Consider the following 18,954-nt stretch of genomic DNA (forward strand, 5'->3'; position numbering starts at 1 on the left):
CTAATCTAAAATCCTGCTGTTGTGTTTACTAGTTTTTGAACCATATTGACGTAAAATAGGGTGGTACCCCTACTTTGATTAACTGTGTCCCAACTAAATGTTACATACTGTTAGTATACACAATGTACTGTCAAAAGCTGAAGCACTTAGTTTATATTTCAAGCAAAAATTCTAGATATTTCTGGTTCTAGCTTGTCAAATGTTAGATTTGCCATTTCTCTCTAATACCCATTCATTAACTGAATATCCTTGTGTTTTGTACTGATGGTCAGACAAAACAAGACATCTGTCAAGACGTCACCTCTGGCTCTGGGAAACTGTGATTAGCAATCTTCTCTATTTTAACAAACAATTAATTGGGGAATAATTAGTTGCAGCATAATGGTGCACTGTTTTTGCAGAGTCAGTGTACTCTTTACATTTTGTAATAACAGAAATAATGATAATAATTAAGGTTAGACAACTGGCAATTTCTGAATGCCACAGCAGTTAAAATAAAAATTTTAACAAAATGTAAAAATAAAATGTTTCTTCAATGATTTAATGCATTTTTAATTGTTTGTTTTTTTCTGAGATTCTCTTTGAAATTTTCCCATCAGTGTCCTGTCTGTGGAACAACAGTGTACAGCAACAGCACACTGAAATATCAAGCATATTTAATATGCATGCAGACGTTGTTGAATGTATTTAATGTTGTCAGTTTTCCGACATAAAAACCTGCTTAGAATTAGTATGTAGTATGGAATTGGGACACAGCTATTGTCTTGGTTATATGTGGGGTGAAATGGTACAGTGTCTTAATGTGTCAACATACAGAAATCATACTGTTTTTGTGTATTTGTGTATACGTGTGTGGGTGCATGCACACTTTACACATTTGTGATGCATCAGTTCCTGCATGTCAGGTTCTGTCCCCACTGCAGCTGTATTAATGATCCTGAGAAATATCCATGCTGCTCCAGTGGCAACAGCACCAATATCGTGTCCTGTGTATGTGAGGTGTCCAGCCGAGCCAGCTGCATGACTGATGGTGGTCCCATCGATTGCTCTCAGTCTTCAGGGCTTCCAGCCAAGATTGGGCCCCTGGCCAAGAGCAGCTTGGCCCAGCTAATCTGTCACCAGGCCGGCCAGAGCAGGCTTCATAAGCTCCATCGACCCACGAAGCTTACACGCTGTGTGCTAAAGCCTGTCCTCCCCAGCCCCACTGTCCATTAGTCTTGGTGCTTTAATCTTCCTCTATCTGTGTGTCTGTGTGTCAGCTAGTCAGGGATTGATTCATTATGAGTGTCCAAGGATTTGAGTTTACTTTGTTCAGAGGCAAGGGTCACACTCTGCTATCTGAATGCTTGATTAAGTGGTGATTCATTAGTAGTGAGATTTCCTGTCCTCATGTTTATACACTTCTTAAACTCAATGATTTTTTGCCGCTCAAGTGTGCACGGAGAAAATAACAGACTTAAAATCTTGAGATTTGTTGTTTGATTATGTGTCTCTACTTTGTGTGCAGTACTTTGTGTGAGGACGGGCCAGAGATCTTTTTGAGCCCTGCAGTCACGTATGGACCACCAGGCCTTGACCTGTCCTGTCCAATAGCCATGACCATAGCCCACTGTGGGGAGGTTGCTGCTGATAATTGGACCATTCGGCTAAAGAGACAAACGCAGGACAACAAGTGGGAGGTGAGCAGTTTTCTCTTAAACTTCAGCTGTTGTTCAAATGTTGCTCCAACATCGGTGCAGAATGTTAACAAGTGCAAACACACAACTTTCACCAGCGGCACCCGGAATATCAATATGATCTGATAAACTGCTATGACTTGATGATGAAAATTTCCATCCTGCAGTGTAGTCATGCGAGCATGGAGCCGATTTCAGGGTTGCCAGCTCAGATTCATCATTCGGGCATAAAATTCAGCCTTTCGAGCTCTACCTCATGCTGTCATACATCCAAAAGAAATGTCAGACCAAATGCAAATGACTGCTATTAGTCATTGAAACATTCGTCTCTCTTCTAGTTTTAATGATAATGGTATTTTAAAGTATTAGTCTTTTCACGAATCTGTGAATTCTGAACTGCAGCTGTTCATAAAATTTGAACAGAACAAGCAAAATTTACATTACAAGGAGAAGCATCTATACACATTACAAATAGTTACTGTATGTCTGTTTGGTTTGTTTGTTTGTTTGTTTTTTTGTAATATGAACAACCATAACTTTTATAGCTCCATTGTACCATTATGAGTCAGCACTGTAAAACTGTTGTAACACAGACACTTGCTGATATAAGTTTAAGTGGTATTTGAAATTCCAGCACTCTACATAAGACACAAGGGAATATATCAGTTATCTTAATTATCTTAATTATCATGCTGGAACATCCATGATTATGACTGTCAAAAAGATGAATATTTTAGCTTTGAGTCTGGATTTATATAAATCTCAGAAAAAAAAACTATCCACCAAATAGATTCAGCTTATTAACATTATTATTTTCATGGTTATCAGAAAGCCATTTTGGAAGTCCCCGACATCATAGGGCAAGAAATCAGCCTTCTCTTGCAACAGTGAGTGCTCTCGACAGGAATAAAATACAGAGGGACTGTCTATACATGTAATTACTAAAATATAGAAATAATAATAATTCGTCTACCAGGTTTTACCAGTTGAATGTCGTACTCAAAATGATGTTCCTGAGCCAGCTATTTAGCTTTTTTGAAAATGAAATTTGCACACACAGAAGGAGATTTCAGTAATAAAGGAAAAAACGGTAAAAGGTTAGTGCCTACTCTGATGCCTCTGTGTGAGGTCGAAAATGGATAAAAACAGATAAAAGTGTGCTTTTTAAAAGATTTAACACTTTATTCCTCTAAATGCATTATAGTGCTATCTCTGTGATTGCTGCTGCAAGTTTTTTTTTTTTTCCTCACAGTTAAATAACACCTCTGAAAAGTCCTTCAACCCTGCCCTGTAGAGCTACTTCACAGTCTCACAGCGGACTTGTTCAGACATCTGACTTCAATCCAAACACCCTCTATCCATTTTCTTGTGCCTTCTCGGCAGGGTAGACATATCTAAGATGCTCTTTTAATGTTTAACTAACCTCATCAAAAAGCTTGGGGGACCTCATCGAGGGAGAGTGACCCCCAGTGCCACCATGTGTGTGTGACCTTCGAGGGCTCTCTTCCAGCCCGGTCCTTTCAGTCTGTGTGACATTTACACAGATGTAATTTGCCAGCAGACGTGTTGCACAAAAGGGAGCTATCAAAAGACCCGTCAATGATGGGAGCTGTATGCCATCGGAAAGGAGAGAATTGCAGAAGGAGTCAGCGGAGATGGAAGTGACAGACAGAACAGTCGGGTTCAGGGAAAAGAAGAAGAGATGTTCTCCAAGAAAATGCAACGGTGTGACCTGTCTCTGTCACTTGTGAAATAATGAGCACTTTATCTCAGGAAGGATGCTTACTCAAACCTAATCTCTGGAATTAGTGATATAATGGGAGATGGAGGTGTCTCTCCCCCTCTGTCTTCCTCTTTCTTTCTCTCTCCCCTCCTCTCTCTTGCTCCGTCTGCCTCTCAGTGCCATTCCCATTAAAGCTTGCACTTTTGTACTGCTAGAGTTTGACTCCATCATTTCTCCCCGGCTGCCTGGCGGGGATGAGGTATGTCATGGAGATCCTTCATGTCTGCTGCAGCACTAATGGGGCGGGTTTAGGAAGCTGTGAGCCACTAAATTACCCTGCATTGCTTTATATTCATTCAACCAGGCCATATGCAGAGGGGACCTGTGGGTCACAGTTATGTTTCAAAGGTGATTTAGGGAGGATTGAGCACAAGATGAGGAGCAATTGGCCATTGGATACAACTGCACCCTGCTAATCCGTTTTGTCAGTGTTACTGTATCCTCATCTGTTTAGTGAGATGTGTCATTATTCATTTGGCCCTTGTTCAGCTTTGCTGAGCTTCTAGTCCTGTCTTAGTCTGTGTACGAGGTAAAACTTCCAGTTTACTGCTTAAGAAGTGACTTAGTAACATCCTTAGCAACAATACAGTCACTTTAAAAAATGTAAATGCTGCTTCTATGGCTCTCATGGCCTGTTAGTTAACTTCGTGGCCATTTAAATTTTTCTTTTTGCCTATTTTTCTGTAGGTAATAATAGATAGAATAATAAATCTTGCTGGATCAATCAAATTTGCAAAGACTAGCTTTACTCACGTATCACAGTCTGAATGGTTTTTATCTTGCAGTTCTGTGGTTTAATTAAAGGCTCTTCCTCCCTCTGCCAGCAAATTTGTGGCTGTAATTGAAATGTTAACAATCATGAATCAGCAAGCTTAGCTCCACTGTGTGTAGCTGGGTGCTGAATACTCAAAACCAAAAATCATCAGCAAGACAGCATTTCAATATTGAACTGCTCTCATGATTAACCCTAAAATGAACAACTGTTGGCTCAGAATGTGTGTTTAATGCACCACAACTAAATCTGTTTTCTCCTGATGTATCCCTTCAAAGGAAGTGATGTCTGTGGACGAGGAGAGCACATCCTGCTACTGTCTGCTGGAGGCCCAGAGGTGCCATGTGCTGTTGGAGCATCCAGGTCGCTACGCCCTGGTGGGGGAGCCGCTGAACCAGGAAGCAGCCAAACGGCTGAGGCTGGCTGTGTTTGGTAGTCCGGATACCAGCAACTCTCTGGGCTTCAGCCTCAGGGTTTACTGTGTGGATGACACGCCCCATGCATTTCAGGTACGAGGGAAGTGGGAGGACATAGAGGGAGGTGATGAGGAACCAGGAATGATTTAATGTAAAGAGAGAATGTTACTTAGTTGCTTTAACATGAATAGTTCCACATGAATACCTTTCACGTGAGGGGTCATGAAACATACTGTTGTATACAACAAGATAAAAGATGCAAAAAATAAGTTTTCCATTACGAAGAAAGAAAAATCCCACATTATTCAGCTTGCTCATAAAACCATACCCAAAAAGTTCCATGTTAAGTACAATAAACAAGACTAGGGGGCTACATTAATGCAAGCATCTCTATGAGATATAAAGATGGATCATCACAGTTACGGGCAGCACGGTGGCACAGTGGTCAGCACTGTCGCCTCACAGCAAGTTCAAGCCCCGGTTCGCCTGGGGCTTTTCTGTGTAGAATTTCCATGTTCTCTGAAGACATGCACATTAGGTTAACCGGTGACTCTAAACTGCCTGTCGATGTGAGTGTGAGTGTGAATGGTTGTTTGTCTACATGTGTTGGCCCTGGCAATCTGTCCAGGGTTATACCCCGCCTCTCGCCCAATGTCAGCTGGGGCCCCCAACAGATAAGCAGTACAGATAATGAATGAATATTGCAGTTATGAGCTCTGCCATCTTGTGCTGTCAACATAATTTGCATCCTCAGTCTGTGCAGTAGTGATCAGGAAGTGTAGCTCTGGTGTCAAATACCTGCCCATACACTTGCCTGACCAATCATGAGTTAGCTGTCAGTTGTGACATCACACCCTGTTTTTACAGTATCAAATAACTAATTAAATTCAAACTTCTAAGAAAAATGAACACTGGAACAAAATCAGCATGATAAGAACTACCTGAATGAACAGCAAAATGTATTTGACATGGACTTTGATTTTTTTAGTTTGTCCCATGTCCTGTCTGTTAACATGGAGGGGACCATGTTTATGACCTATACTGCAACCAGCCAGCAGGGGGCGATCATTGTAGTTTGTTTCACTTCTAGAAGGCTGTCATCTTTTTATTCAGTCACTGGGCAGCCCAAAGGCACAGCAGTACTTTGAGTTAAATTCTAAGATTAGCATGCTAACCTGTGCCCAGTGACAGTGCTGTCATGCTGATGATTAGTTGGTAATATTTACTGTTGTCGTCATCATAGCTTGCAGTGTTAGAATGCAAATATATGCAATTAACACTAAACACAAAGAGCAGCTGAGACTAATTTTAATGTCATTATTTGTCAAATCAAGTCAATTTTATTTATATAACGCTAAGGTTTCGACTGTACACATAAAATTTACAGAGACAGACCCAACAGATCCCACCATGTGCAAGCACTAGGCAACAGTGGCAAGGAAAAACTTCCTTTTAAGAGGCAAAACCTCGAGCAGCCATTTGCCTCGACCGGTTGGGTTGAAAAAGAGAGAGGGGATTGTTGGCATATTGATATATTTCAATCTGGACCTGGACATAATTCTAATATATAAAATGCTACAAGTATATGATTGAAGAATTTTTAATTGCAGTGTTTGGTCGGTATGCTTGTAGTGGTTGTGGAAGAGCTGCTGTCTGAGTTTTTTTGTGCTCCCCTGAAGATCTGCCTGTTCAGTAACATTGCCACTGGGAGATGCTTGATGACTTGGAGACAAAGAGGGACTTTTAATTACAAAGACAACAGATGCTCCAAGGTTGCTTCTCTGCCCTTTCTTTGCGTAATTTAATTTGCTCTCTGTTAATTAGATGTGTTTCAACATTGCATTCCATGTGACAAGTATTTGAAAACATTAAATTGAGAAACATTCTCACATGCAGCCCCAGTTTGTTGTTGTGCTCTTCGGTGGTGCTTTGTGAATTGTTTGCCCTTCTCCTTTCCAATGTGGGCTCACTGAAAAACGCAAATGTACTTCTTTTTGTTCAAAGGTTCCACAGTCAAAAAAAAACTTTTCAAGAGCAATTTGTTTCCTGTCTTAATTAAACACACACACAGTTTCTCTGAATTAGTGCTGATAGTTGTCTCACAAAGCCATGGTCCTGCTTCACTCATGGCTTTATTCAAGAGGTAGAATTGCTTGTGAACAAAGAGAAATTGGATGTAGGTGCCAGGAGCCAATTCACTTCAACTCTCCATCAGTCAGACATGGTTATTTGTTCATTTGTTCTTTTTTGGTTGGCTTTTGTTTGGGCTTCATACGACAATTAATTTCCCCTGTGAGCTTGAAGCAGGAATCGATCAGGTTCAAGCAAGCCTGCATGCTTTGCATTTCTCCTCTCTCTGTGCTGTGTGACTGAGAGGATAAGCACCACGCGTACAGGACGCACACCCCAAACCCCTCCTTGCATCCCCCAAGATACATGGAGGATGTAAACACAAACATGCAAGCACATACTAGCATATTCACACGTGAGTTATCCAAAGATCTGGGGGAAATTACAATATCACAATGCAGGAAACCAAAAACTACAATACTGGCAAAAAATGATTTTCTCTGTTTTGTGTTTGTGTACACTCTCTTTATCTTATTTTGAGGCTCAGAAAGTGTTGGTTTTTGTCAGTAATGCAGTCTATCCTTTGATCCGTTTTATGGCTGGTAACCTGTTGTGAGCAGCAGCAGCTCTGGGGTGGCCGTTATTGAGTGATTCAACTTTCGGGGCCCGATCACTCGGGATGCATTTTGAAAGCTGCACAGTGCACCACTCTGCTTGTATTTTTTGTTTAGAGTTTTTTTTTTTTTTTTTTCTTTACCCCATGGTCACTTAAAGCATATTGAGCATACTTGAGTTAGTGTTTTATCTCACTTTGGACATTGTGTTTGTGCGGGCATTATGTTGTCCATCCATCTGTCCCATTCTCATGAGTGATATCTCAGCAATACCTTGAGGGAATTTCTTCAAAATTGATACAAACAATCACTTGGACTCAAAGATGAACTGATTTGATTTTGGTGGTCAAAGTCATCCTGACCTCACAAAACACGTTTTTGACCATAACTCATTCACATGCCAATTAACTGGTTGGCAGAAGCGAGGCAGTAATTCTGGCTTTCCAATAATATGGGCACATTTCCAAAACTTGTTTTGGGAAAATGTTCTCTTGAAGGTTTTGGGAAATGCAGGTTTACAGCCACTGTATTTTTGATATCACTTCTCAACTAATACTTGTTTTCATAATCAATTCATCTGCCAATAATTTTTTCAATTAATAATTTGGTCTGCCAGAAAATCCCACATAATAATTTCTTCAAAGTGCTCATTTAGTCTTAATGTATAAAATGTATCAGTCCAAATCACAGAGATTCAGTATTATATCAAAAAAGACAAAGAGAAGTAGCAACTTGTCACAATTAAGAGGCTGAACTCAGATAATGTCTCACATTTTTTGCTGAAAACTTGATTGTGAAAATTGATTAGGAAAATAGCTGAGGGTCAATCTGACTAAACAACTCATTGTCTCAGCTCTTCTCAGTTTGTCTTTCTATCCATTAATTCAACTCTTCATCCTTGATAAACCATTACAATCAGGCTCAAATTTGTCTGTGTGTGTTTCCTGTGTCTTATCATCAGTTTTTGTTAATTATCAATCAACAGAAGCATGTTGTTCTACATGAAATGCTGTGTGCTGTAGCTGAGTCCTCGCATGGTACAGTGAGTCTATCAACCATATAAAATATCTACCTTTTTTTCTCTACTTCCCTAACCCCCGCCCCACCTCCTGAAAAACAACCTACACCTCTCCTTATCAGGAGGTGGCAGTGGGCGAGCGCAGCAGGGGTGGGCGGCTGCTGGAGGAACCCAAAATGATGCTGTTCAGGGGGAACACTTTCAGCCTCCAGGTGTCCATCCAGGACGTCCCGCAGTTGCTCTGGAGCATCAAGCCTTTCACCACCTGCCAGGTAGGCTGTTTCTAACTCTGAGTTTGTCTCATTTAGAGTGAAGGGATGTAAAGCAGCGAGCAGCTTTACTGTATGCGCATCCCAGTTCTAATTTAAACTGAGCACCCACTTTGTCAGGGTCACAGACGTGGAAAGAAGCTGTGCACCTTCATCTTCTCGGCTTCCTCTGTTCCCCCCTTTAGAACTCTCTCTTCCATCAGTTTCCCTGTGTCTTACTTGGTCACATCAAAGCCAAAGGACAGCAGCAAGGGCGCAGCAGGAGATCACTAAGACTAGCTATCTCACCAACACACACGCACACCCTTACAAAATTAATTATGACTGCCAGGCAGGCACACACACGCACATCACATAGTTATCTTCCTAGGGGTCTACATGCTGCATGTTCTGCTCTGCCCTGTGATGTTTATCCCACCAGTGACATCCTATTAGCAGAATTAGCCCACCGTAGTGCCTGCAGAATGCCAACAAGGTTTTCTTGGAGAGGGAAGAGCTACTATGTGAGGGTCCTACGGGGAGGATGACTGTAGGCTTTCATTCAGACACTACTCTTGCCTAAAGGAGGCTTTTACAAGTAGCCATCCTCCTGTCTGATGGATCTGAAGAGAGGATGATTCATCTGTAAAATAGTGTATTTGACCTGCTCTCACTGCGCCACTGTCTGGGTCACGCAGTAGTTGGTAATGGAAGTCGAAATTGGCCTTTTTAGATTCCATTCGCTCCAGAGCTCTGTTACTTCTGGTTTTTCAGTTGGCACATTTTGGGGGAAATGCAGTGCAAAGTGGGTAAATTAAGGCATCCCTGTCCTAATTCCATAATCACATTACAGTTCCTGATCTAACAGATTTGGTATTTACAAGCTTCATATTATCAGAAATTGGAGAAGAAGTCATAATAAGCCAACAATGTGATAAATATGGCTTGGGAAGTCTGGATTTAATATGTTGGGCTGTATTTTTAACAAAAAAATCTGCAGAGTAGGATTTTATGTCATTAATATTTATTCAGCTAATGATGGCATGTAAAACTAGCCACACTGTAGGTTGTAATGCAAGAGAGCTATAAAGTAACTTAATTAATTTTTCGAAGCAGCAATGAGTAAAATCACATAAAATTGTTGCACAAGTGACTCCAGCACTTTCAGATGGTTAACAGGAAGCACTTTTGTCCCAAGAGCTCTAACGGCTGCTAGTGTTCTTTCTGACGGGTAAACTGCTTGATTGGGTAACATCATTGATCGGCTAAAGAGGCCACTCATTCAGTCTTAATTAATCATGTAAACAGCAAAGTGGGTGGCAGAGCTGGATTCAAATAACGAACGTCTTTAGCAGGGGTTTAATGAGTTTGTTGTCTCCTCTGCCTAATGCTTTCATCGTCCTCCCTGTCCGCCTCTCCTCCCTCTGCAGGAGTTCTCCTTTTCTCAGGTGTGGGCCAGTAACCAGCATCCCCTGCAGTGTGCCTTCTCTCTGGAGCGGTACAGCCACTCCTCGTCTCAGCTCTCCTGCAAGATCAGCGTACGCCAGGTCAAAGGCGAGGAGCAGATACTCCAGGTCTATACGTCTGTGGTGGAGGTGAGTGGCACTTGTAGAGACAGTGTGGTGCGCACGCTCTGGGTGCGTGGGCAGTCATGCGGCTTGTTAATAGGTTCTTTTATTAGACTGAATAACTCTTGATTTGATTTAAGAGCTTGCTTAATGAGCCTCTCAGGGAGCTTTTCATGTATGGGTTGCAAATTGTCTGGATAAGTCTTTGTCCTTGTCTTCATATTGAGGTGCTGAGATTTCAAGCTGCAAGTATCAGTATCACCCTGACACCTTGTTCTTCCTTTCCTGCCACTAGAATGAAAAGGGAGTGGTTCCCTTTTTCACTCAGTCCGACTGTACCATCACCTCTCAGACAGGGTCAAGGGCCTTTAAAATCCCCCTGTCTATCCGTCAGCGGATCAGCGCCACCTTTGACACGGCTAATGCCAAAGGGAAGGACTGGCAGCTCTTGGCTCAAAAGCTCCACATAGACAGGTACGAATTATGGCTCTGTGAAACCTGCGTCCATATTATCCACATTCTCATTCACATTCTTTAGTTGTTTACTCGAATAAGCTGGCTGGTATGTTTTATTTAGGTGTTAACACAGAATAATTTAATGATGACTGGAAAGCCTAGATGCTGCAAAGTCTGGTCTCTCCACTATGTAAACACTGTTCCCACTTTGAATACTATTTTTAATCTGGAATTTAGGCACCGTGTCAGCCCTAATCTTCCATCACCAACCAGCCTTCAGTAACACGCCACACTGCTGATTTCATTATAGATCTAGAAACACATGCACAGAGAGGGGGGGAGTGGGAGAGGGGGTGGGGGGTTGGGGGGAGGATTTAAGGACCAACTTTAGCACAGTCAGAATAACTGGAGAGAAGATGCCGTGTTTTGCAGAAATCTGAAGGAAGGTCTCAGACCGCTGACAGGCCAGCCTCTGGCAAGAAAATGTGTTCATGTTAGCACTCCTCATTAGCAGCATCTCTGCATGTGCTCCATCCTCCAACCCCCTGCAAATCTCTCCAGAGGTTGTGCCAGGTCAGTATTTGTGTAGGCTGCTGAGGATTTTTAGTTGTTTGGTGATGGGGTGATCTCTATTTGTGCTTCAGAGGACAAGTCAATAATCAAGTGCTTATAGCCATGAAGACTCTTAGATCTGTGCAGTCAGCTCCGTCGAGCACTTGAAGGAGAAAGTACTGAGAGTGAGTATTCTCTGTCTTGCCAGTTGGAGGAACATGAGAAGGAAAAGTTAACTAAGAAGCTGTGACAGGAACTATGTGATTAAGGAATTTCACTTAAACTGAGTCTGAAAACAAACATCTGTGACTGAGGAATGGGAAAGGATTTCAGAGCTTCTTCAGCCCAGTCGAACACACCAAGAAGCATGTAATGGGAATGTCTCTACCTAGTTAAGCTGATTTTGGTAATTATTTCTCTGAATGTGTGGGAACATTAGCTCACTGAGGAGGGGAAAGTGGGATAGAAATGAAAGGTAGGGAAAGGGCAACAAAGGGAAGCCCATTGTAATGAAACAGTGCACTCTGTTGGATAGGTGTTATAACAACAGCAGAGGATGAAACCAGTGGAAATGCTTCGCCTTTTCAATAAACTACATGAGTTCACTCCACAAACTACCACTACATCATCAGGGGTTAGTTAGGGTCCAGTATGCAACTTCTACAAATGTGATGTGGAAACTTGAAACCTCTAGTGCATGGAGTGGATTGGAGCTTCCATTAAAGTAGAGAGCTTCAGTTAAACCAGCAGTTAAACATTGGATGTGAAAAATATTTGCATATTCAGCAAGGGAGAAGGAGTAGATGTCATTTTTTACTTGATTTTTTGTGGAAAGGCACAAATTATTATTCAAAGAAGACCAGATTTACATATTTGGTCGAATTCTTTATTTTTATTTTGTTTTTTTTGTTTTTTATTTATTTGTTTTAGCTATGAAAACAAGTAAGCTGGAAATTCAGTGATGACAGTATTTCCAAAAAGTTATGTGTAAAAGGCAGCAACTACTACACAGAGAATGCCTCTGCCGATAGTTCAGTTTCAAAGTTCAAAGTTCAGTTTACTTGTTACGAGGAGCCAACCACTGCACAGCCTGAGAAAACAGCTGTATCGTGTCTTCTGTTGTTGCTCTTCTGTTTGAAAAAACAACCCTGGTGATGTTACAGTGATGTTGATTTGAAAGCTCGGGCTTTCTAACGGAAAACCTGCCTTACAAACCAAACTGGCGAGGTGTGGGGTTGGAAAGAAATTTACAGGGCAGGCAACGTCCCAGATGCTGTTGAGTTGCTTGCTGGGAATTGTAGGATCCAGTGTTTTTAAAACCTACCTAGGTGAACTTTTGAATGTCTCTCTTGTGAAGTCCCTGCCTCAGTACAAGTGTTAGTAAATCACTGAAGTACCATGTTATCTACTCTAATATAATATTCAATTTCCCCTGGCCTGTAGGAACCTGTGCTACTTTGCATGTCAGGAGAGCCCATCGTCAGTGATTCTGAGTCTTTGGGAAGCCCAGCACCAGGACTCAGGGGACCTGGACTCTCTGGCCAGCGCCCTAGAGGAAATCGGCAAGGTCCAGTCCCCGAGGACCGGCACACTTGGCTGCAGCAGAGATGAGCAGGACTCTGAATTCACTAAACTTGGGTAGGGCAGGTCTACAGCAGATCATATCATGATGAACCTTTACTGCATGAACACTGATTATCAGGTGTGCTAGCTAAGCTATGGTGAGGAGGAGGAGGAGAAGGAGGAGGAGGAGGGGAAGCAAGGAGGACAGCAGGGAAACTCAGTTTTGGACTGTTTCTAAAGGAACATCTCTGCTAAACCAAATGGCATATACAGACACATGGGAATCATGGAACAAGTGCGAGAGAGTGTTTGTGTTATTGAGAGGCAGCAACAAAAAACATTTTGGCAAATGAAGGAAGTATCCCACGCCCATATTTGATTGAAAAATGTCAACTCCTCAACACTTGGAAGCCAGATTCGATGACCTGTATTCCAGGATTATGTGTATCTGTGTGAAGAGGACTCTCCATATAGGATGGAGTGTGTTTTAGACAGACTGCCAGTCAGGCTGGTGTTGTGACCTTCCTGGGATCGGATGTACTGGCACTTGCCATCAAACAGTCTACTGGGCTGTCAAAATGTTTAGCGTAATGTCCTTATGTTGTCATTCATTTTCAAGATCTCCTGATGCTTCTTTTTCTTTTCTGCTCTGTGTCTCTGTTGTTACTGCTGGAGTTCAATGGAAAAAAAAAGCAAGGAATGTAGGATATTAATTTTGTCATATAGTATCCATACTGTGAGGTCAGAGACAGTGACGGCGATTGTCCACAGTGATTAGCATTTAAAAGGATGTGATGACGTCCACATGCTAATGAAACAAGTATAAGGATTTACAAGAAATGACACTGACGATGAATCACATAGATAACAATCATTTTAACAACAAATACCCTCATTCACACAGTGGAAAACATGTTAAACCCCGTTAGCATAACATGTTATAAAAGCAAAGGCTGCAGAGGACAACCTACCCAACTGATCTGTGCTGCGTCTGGCAATGTAACCCGGAGTGCACCGCATTCCCTAATGTCTATTAATCAACTTCTGGTTCTTTTGGAGGAAATTAATTAATTAATTTTTCTTTGTTTTTGAATATACGTTTTGACTTTTGATGTGTGGCTTGACTTGGGGCTGCCTTTTTTTTCCTTTTTTCTTTTTTTTTTTTTTTAAATCACAGCTTGGAGCAAATATTCGGACATCATTATTTGGAGACACATCTTAGAGGCAACTTTCACCCCCTCTCCTCTGTCTTCTAACAGGCAGAGCCAGAACAAAGAAATCTTGCTCAGTGGAAGATATCCCCACATTCAGTCACTCCACCTGCCCCTAAACTTAATAAAGTGACTTTGTGTTGAACTCTGTGTTGGCCCTCTCTTTTCATCTACTTAATGAATTCAATTCTTGAAAGGCCTGACATCCCACATACTGTACAGTGGAGAAATAAGCTACAGTAAATCTTCAAAAAAAAAAAAAACACCTGCATTCAGCAAAGAGATGAAATGGAGACCCATACAAAGTCCAATTTCCCGAACGATGGGAGCTATGTAAGCACTCTTCAAGTGTTAGATGGCATTGCCAATTTACCACGTTGATGTTGCATTGTGTAACTCTTTGAACTACACTAAAAGGAAAACCTATAGAGTGAGGCAGAGATTGAGGTAGATACTTAAATCTCCTCGAAGGTATTATGTATCAGAGAGGCTTCTCTCCAACATGCCTGTGAGTCTTGAAATTTGATTAAATTAGTCGCCCAGGCCAGGTGAAACTGCTGTCATTCCTTCCTCAGTGTACTTACACGCGTATTTCGACATTTTAGGAAATAAGCTATTTACTTTCTTGCCAACAGTTAGATGAGAAGATTGATGCCACTCTTACAACTACACCTACCTACACCTGAGCTTAGTGTAACAACTGGCAGCAGGGGGAAACAACAAGCTTTGCCTGATCCAAAGATAATCAGAATCTGCCCACCAGCATTTCTAAAGCTCATTAATTATCATGTGATGTCTCATTTGTTTAATTCATATGAAAACTGGTGTGTAAAATCAACAATTTACGTGGAGTTATATGTGAAACCTGCAGTGACTTTGTCCTGTTTCCAGTCTTCATGCTAAGCTAACCAGCTGCTGGCTGCAGCTTCATATTTAGCAGACAGATTTGAATGTGGTATCAACATTCTCATCTAACTCACAGCAGTAAAGCAAACAATCTAATTTCCCACAATGTCCAACTGTTAATTTAATTGGCTAGGACTCCCAGTTTCTCCTCAAGCTGCCAAAGACGGATGCAGATTCAAGTGTGCTCATGCATGCTCCACAGCGTGTGGACCAAATTCCTTTGGATTTGTGTATTAATGGAAATATTATGAGATATCCAACCACAAAGATATGTATTTCCTTCTGTAGCTGGAGTTCCTGAAAATCTTATTTTCACTGAACCATGGCTGCCAAATAATCAAACAGGAAATCACGCAAACCTCTATCAGCAAGCTTTGTCATTCTATCTGTATGGATCAAAGAACACCACAAACACAGACAAACCTTTATAAGGAGGGGCTGATTCTCTGCTATCAGCTGGAAAGGTCACTGTGTAAGAAAAAAAAAAGCTTGGAATACATTTACACCTGGAATATACTGACTCATATGGGGGCCTCTCTCCAGTTGTCACATGCTGAGTTAAACCACTTATACAGATGGTCGCTGTGGGACAGCAGGAATAAAACCTTAACTAAGCATGTAAAATGCAGCTGACAGTAGAGTGAAATATCCTCCCCATATTTTTTGTTCAAAGTAGATTAATGGTGGGTGCAACCATTGATCTTTCAGTTATTTTTACAATTGATTAATTGGTTTGGTGCATAAAATGTCAGAAAATAGCCCACGCTGGTACATTCAAATGTTTTGTCTCACCAACAGTCCCAAACGCAAAGATAGCTACTTTAATATCATAGAGGATTGGCATTACCTTACCTGCTAATGCTACTAGTTTTTGGCTACCTGAGCTGCAAAGTTCAAAAGCTGGGTTGTATGTGCTGGCTAGCGTAAATCAATCAACTCATCTACTGTCAACAAATTGCTTTTGATTGATAAAACTTTTTCATATGAGGGAGCAAAGTTAGCTGCAGAAGAAGAATCATGGTGTTTTCAGAGATTTCAAGAATAAATAAAACCAATACGGACCAGTTGTAATGTCGGTGAAACTCTAAATTCATTGGAAAGTTTTGAAGTGATCTGTCAGAGTTGTTTGATGCCCTGACAGTGTTTTGGACTAGTCTTTGTTACCCCTTTATGTAGCTACACTACCTTACCTACAGAAAGTGGATAATTCCAGTACTTGTTTCCTCCACTTGGGATCAGCAGCTATTTTCCAGAAACACATGGACAAGAATTTTCAGCTAACGTCTTGCATGCTGACCCCTGTGGATGAGTGTTTCCCACAGTGCCACCTGGAAGAGCAATCTTACCTGTTCAAAGTCTGGTACAGGGGAGCTGCAGTGTCAGCTAATGGTGCCAAACATTGCTTTTCTTGGAGAAAATGGTTTTTTTACTGTAGCTACTCTCAAGTGGAAAAAAGGATCTGAATTATAGAACTTCTTCAGTTCTCAGAGCTATTATCCACAACATTTCACACTGATGTATCATCACTCCATGAGCTGACTCCTTCAAAATCATGACTTGACCTCACTGCTGAGGCACAGAATATTTCCTGCATTCTCCAAAAGGCCCTGTGAGGTAACTCATTCCTGGTAACCTCAGATTTTATTCAAACTTTTTATTTTCAGATGGGATGGGATCAGTCAGGTCGCCTTGTGTCATAAGAAATGGGATACAACATTCCTTTCTAGCTGTGTACAGAGACCTTTAGGGGCAGGCACAAGGATAATAAGAAAGTAAAGTTACCACAGTGCATATAGGGAGGACAAGAAGGCACACAGAAGGTTTTCCTATAGGCATTTCTCCTGAATTAACACAAAATAACTCCAAATGTCGGACTTCTCTTGAAGAGAGCACGCAGGCAGGTGCTCAGACACTGTTCCTCCATCCTACACATCACAGGAAAATATCAAAACCCCTTTCAACAACTCAGAAAAACTGAAGTTATTCTAGTAGACTCAAAGCTTGAAAAAGGAAATTTGTCTTGACAACCGCCCTGTTGAGTGTCTTAACAAGGATCAAAATGCTACAGAAGATGGATGAAAGCTGATGGTCTACTGAGAAGCCAAATTACCAGTTGCATATAAAGAACTGGATTCTGAGACTTGATGGAAAAGTCGTCCTGTAGAGAACTGGGTGTAGCCAAGGCATTATGGCACATCAGTCCAGACCACCTTCATGCCAATGGACAGCACCCACTTTTCCACATCACAGTGGAAAGTACTTGATGAAAGTTTTACTTTTGTCATCTTCTCTGCACATATGATGAGTATTACACCACACTCCCTAATTTTGAATGTTTTCCAGTCAGGGAAGGAACCACACCTCGCTATGCAGATCTATAACGAACAGTGACGACGTTTTGATTTATGCCACCTCGTAAAGATTTTATGGACATTGTTGGAATTGAAGATTAGATTTGGATTTTGTTTCAGGAAATCATCCTGTTCTTTCTTTCTTTTTTTTATTGGCAGAAGGCCTTGAAACTTGACTGGAATTGACTTTTTGGCTCAAGGCTTTGACAGCAAGAAGTTATGCTGCCAAATCTTACTCCAAAAACCCAGTTTTCTGTTCCCAGTGTGTCCAGTCAAAATCTCACATACCTACCTTGAACTCTGGAGTTTTCTCTCAATTATTGAACATCATGTTTTTTAGAAGATAAAATATAGAAAGCCCTCTCCCTCTCATTCCTATACACACAGAGACATACAGTATATACAATACATACAGATGCAAAATTCAAAAAGAAATTGCTGTTTTTTGGGGGTTATAGAAAAATCACAGTTTTCTAACTAATTGTGCCTCTCTATGTGGGTTTTGTGTCATCAGAAAGTCTGATCAGAATGTTTTTTTATTATACACCATATCAAAGAAACTAGTACGTTATATGCAAGCTGTGTTGTTCATTGCCATGCACAGTTCCCACCTTGTATACACTGCAGAGGTGTTTCCTAAAGAATACTGAAGCATTTAAACCTGTTATCTCTGATGCCAGGAACTTACAGCGACAATGAGCTGACTAAAAATGATGTGACCATCTGTCACCTGAGGATGCTCAGTGTGTCCGTCAGTGTCCTTTACATAAACTCAATGACTCAGTGAGTATGTGTGGGTGTGTGTGTGTGTATGTTTGAGTGTGTGAGGGAAAGTTGTGTGTAACTTTTAAAAAGCTGTACTACATGTCCTTGGAAAAATCCAGCCTACAGTAGTGCTACTATTTGAGCTTATTCTGATGTGTGAAGTAATGTGTTTTCCTCACAACGCTACTATCTTAAGATCTGCATTGCTTCGGAGAAAATAGAAAACAATGCTAACTTAAGTCAAATGATATCATTGCATCTGATGTGGTGAAAGTTTCATTTAAAATTTTATTACCTTATTGTTTGGTTGTTGTTTCTACTTCTACTGCTTTTCTTTCCATGAAGAAAAACTACTGCCTTTTAAATCTTATTCTCATATGATTCTATTTATCAAATGTTGAATGATTATTATTTTATTCTTCAAATACTTATGTATACTGTGTAAGGCATTAATGTATGTTTGATTTGAAACATCTCGATACATTCTCTGTGCTCAACGTTTGATTTAAGTGCTATAGGAATGTTTATGTTAAGAAGGTGAAAAGTGACAGCCATACTGCTTATAACTGGTGGTGTTCTCTTTAGGCCAAGTTCTTTTTTCTTTTCTTTTTCAAAGGTTTGCAGTTTTGAAACTGTATATATTGTATTGTGTTGAAATAAATATGCAGTGAAAGCATATGATTTACTGCATCTTTGTTTCCTTACAGATTATTTTTAGTCTTTTTCAAGTAGTACTCTGTAAAATGGGTGTAGTCAGGCTTGGTTTTCACTAATTCTGGCCCATTGGTGAAACTGACGTAAATCTACACTTCCTGCAATATGTAAGTTATCACCGATGGATTCAAGGTTTCATAAATCTCCATTTTGAAAATTTAACTTATTAGATGTACGAGGCATTTATCAGCACAAAACCGAGAGTCTGCAGTCCTGCTCTGTGAAGCTGTACTTCAGTAGCACACTGACAGTAAAAACCTGAAATAAATAA

General features: G+C 40.9%; 1 protein-coding gene across 1 annotated transcript in view; it reads left to right on the forward strand.

Annotated features, from left to right (window-relative positions):
• Window positions 1-18,647, forward strand: part of LOC108895452 (netrin receptor UNC5D-like) — a 154,252-nt gene extending 135,605 nt beyond the window's left edge. Inside the window, 6 exon segments of the mRNA XM_018694286.1 lie at window positions 1,508-1,679; window positions 4,510-4,740; window positions 8,472-8,621; window positions 10,028-10,192; window positions 10,461-10,639; window positions 12,617-18,647. Coding sequence (XP_018549802.1) covers window positions 1,508-1,679; window positions 4,510-4,740; window positions 8,472-8,621; window positions 10,028-10,192; window positions 10,461-10,639; window positions 12,617-12,815 — 1,096 coding nt within the window. The 3' untranslated portion in view covers window positions 12,816-18,647.
• Window positions 18,648-18,954: the final 307 nt, after the last annotated feature.

Source organism: Lates calcarifer, linkage group LG9, assembly GCF_001640805.2.
Source record: "Lates calcarifer isolate ASB-BC8 linkage group LG9, TLL_Latcal_v3, whole genome shotgun sequence".
NCBI classification, from domain to species: domain Eukaryota; kingdom Metazoa; phylum Chordata; class Actinopteri; family Centropomidae; genus Lates; species Lates calcarifer.